The following is a 2,759-nucleotide window of genomic DNA, read 5'->3' on the forward strand; positions in this document are numbered from 1 at the left end:
ACTCCTGACAGCATTGAAGTGTTTTTGTGTATTGTGTTTCCAGTCCTTGGGGAATGGGCACAGTAAACCGTGGGTGTGAAAATTGGCATTGAATTCTGCTGATGTGTGATTTGTATCACGTTTTGAAGCGAGGGTTTGTGAAGATACTTCAATGAATAAATACAAACTGACCTGAGTTCCACTGCTCAGCCACCAGGGAATGTCCTGTGTCAGTAAATGTATTGCCTGCTGATGGTGAAGGTCATAGAGTGAAGTTGGAGCCTGAACCCAGGATCTGCACGTCTTCTAAAAAGACAAAGAAACTTATATTTATGTAACAGAGAGCCACTCACAACCACGGAGCATCCCTAAGCACTTTGAAAGTGAAACAAAAACAGAAACTGCTGGAGAAACACAGCAGGTCTAGCAGAATCTGTTGGAAGAAAGCAGAGCTAATGTTACGAGTCTGGTGACACTTCAAGTGTACTGTCAGAAATTTCACAGCCAATTTGTGACAGAAAGATCCCACAAACAGCCATGCGATAACGATCAGTGATATTAGTTAATGGACAAATATGGGCCCAGGATATCAGGCAGAACTTCCTTACCTTTCTTTGAGATAAAGACCATGGGATTATATAGAGATACAGTGGTTTAAAACAGACCCTCATCAATGATGAAGACAGCTCGTGATTGGATATGTTGATATGAGTTTGGTATTTTGGACTTAAAAGTGTTTTTTCTGTTTCTCTTGTCTTTACCAGCTGGAACAGGTACACCAGGTGGCACTCTCTGCTATAACATACGTTGGCTGTTCTCTGTCCATTGTTTGTCTGATGGTCACTCTCATCATATTTGCTGTTCTCTCGTGAGTACCAGTAACACTGTCATTACTCTCCCACTCTGATACATCATCGTAACCCAGCTGCTGGGAATCTGCACAAAGGGTGTTGGATGATAGACCGTTCAATAATGACAAAGGAGACACATTTTCATAACTTGAGGGAAATGTAAATTCAGATGCAGTTTAATTCAATGTTTTTAAATAAGGCCATGAATCCCACCTTCACTTGCACACAGCTCTCTCTCACTCTCTCTCTCACACGCACTCAATCTTTCACCTACACTGCACACACACATATATCCTCTCTTCCTTTCTCTCACACACTCTCACTCACTCTCACACTCTCACACTCACACACACTCTCTCATACACTGTCTCTCACACTCCCTCCCTCTGACACACGCACTCTCTCTCACTCACTTTCTCACACTCAGACTCACATGCACACTCTGTCATACACACTCTCACACACACTGTCTGTCACACACACTTCTTTCTCTTTCACACACTCTTTCTTTCTCACACACACTCTTTTTTACACACTCCCTTTCACACACTCTCTCTTTCTCACACACTCTCTCACACACTCACTCTCACACACACACACACACACTCTCTCCCACTCACTCACTCTTTCTCCTGCCCTTATGCAGAGTTGCAGATCCATTTTCTCTCACATGCTCACATTGTATCTGTCATGCACATCCATTCTCTCTCTCACTCTGTCAGACATGCACCCTCCCACACGCGCTGACATGTACTCTAATTGTGAATGATCCCCAGGCAAGGGTTCTCAATTTGTTATGATCTTGTGCAAGGAGGGAGGGAGGAATGGCCATTGATCTTTGTTCAACCTCAAACTCCACAACTCTGTTCAGTTAAAACAAGGGACACCTTCCCAGTGGACCCCTTTGCCATGTACTTATGTTTTTAAAGGAGCCAATAGAACCAGGCTTTCTTGAGTCGAAGAGAAAATAAGTTTACTTGCTATAAAAACACAATGAAAAATAAAGCACAACACACAGGTTAGAAATGAGAAATTAGTAAACCATGGATTTTGAATAGTGGCCTTCCAGCAATCAGAGAGAGAAGAGGTAGAGGGACACTACATATTTTTTCTTTTCACCTGCAGTACAGAGGTTTCTAATAGATATTCTCAGCTGTATTTGCTGTAATAGCCTCTGTATTTATATGACTAATCCAGTCCAGATTCTGGTCAAAATAGCTCACAGGATGTTTGTTAGTGAGGGATTCAGTGACGGTAACACTATTGGATGTCAATGGATGGTGGTTAGATTGTCTCGTTTTGGTGATGGTCACAGCCTGGCATTTATATGGCACGAATGTTACTTGCCACTGGTCAGCCCAGGCCTGGCTATTGCCCAGATCTTGTCATGGTGTTCTTTTTTTGGGGAATCTATATTCACACTGATCAATAATTATGGACTTGATGAGATATTTGATCAATTTATTAACCCTTTGTCACTAACCTCTGTCTAAGTCTGTCACTGCTCTGTGCTAGAAAGTGTATGTTTAATAATGCCTGGGTTTTTTAGCCCAGTTTTTACTTCTGTTTTTTCGATCAGTTTATTGAGCTTCTCCACTGTATTTTAGATTTGTTTTGGTCTATTGTTTTACAGTTCTATAGCCTTGGAACAATCTCTTGTTACAGTTCCTTGTCTGTGTTCCTGAGCTCTACACTGATCCTCCAAAAAGCTGCTATTTGCTCATCACTTCTGTACCATACAGTCTTGATCCATCATAAACCCAAATGGAAGCTTCAGCAAACTGGGCTCATTGGTCTCTGCCTTTGTTGACACTCTCTTGGCCCAATCGTATCTCTGCTCATTGTGCTGTTCAATTTGAACAGTCTGATGTTGGAACAGGGGACCTCATATGCCCTCTGCCTACCCTATCGTCCTCATCTTTACCATGG

At 42.3% G+C, this 2,759-nt stretch overlaps 1 protein-coding gene across 1 annotated transcript in view; it reads left to right on the forward strand.

Annotated features, from left to right (window-relative positions):
- The window catches only part of LOC125486014 (adhesion G-protein coupled receptor D1-like), a 6,454-nt gene extending 5,603 nt beyond the window's left edge, over positions 1–851 (forward strand). Inside the window, exon 4 of the mRNA XM_048611792.1 lies at positions 744–851. Coding sequence (XP_048467749.1) covers positions 744–851 — 108 coding nt within the window. The remainder of the gene's footprint in view (positions 1–743) is intronic.
- Positions 852–2,759: the final 1,908 nt, after the last annotated feature.

The sequence above is a fragment of the Rhincodon typus genome, chromosome 24, assembly GCF_021869965.1.
Source record: "Rhincodon typus isolate 14 chromosome 24, sRhiTyp1.1, whole genome shotgun sequence".
Classification (NCBI taxonomy): domain Eukaryota; kingdom Metazoa; phylum Chordata; class Chondrichthyes; order Orectolobiformes; family Rhincodontidae; genus Rhincodon; species Rhincodon typus.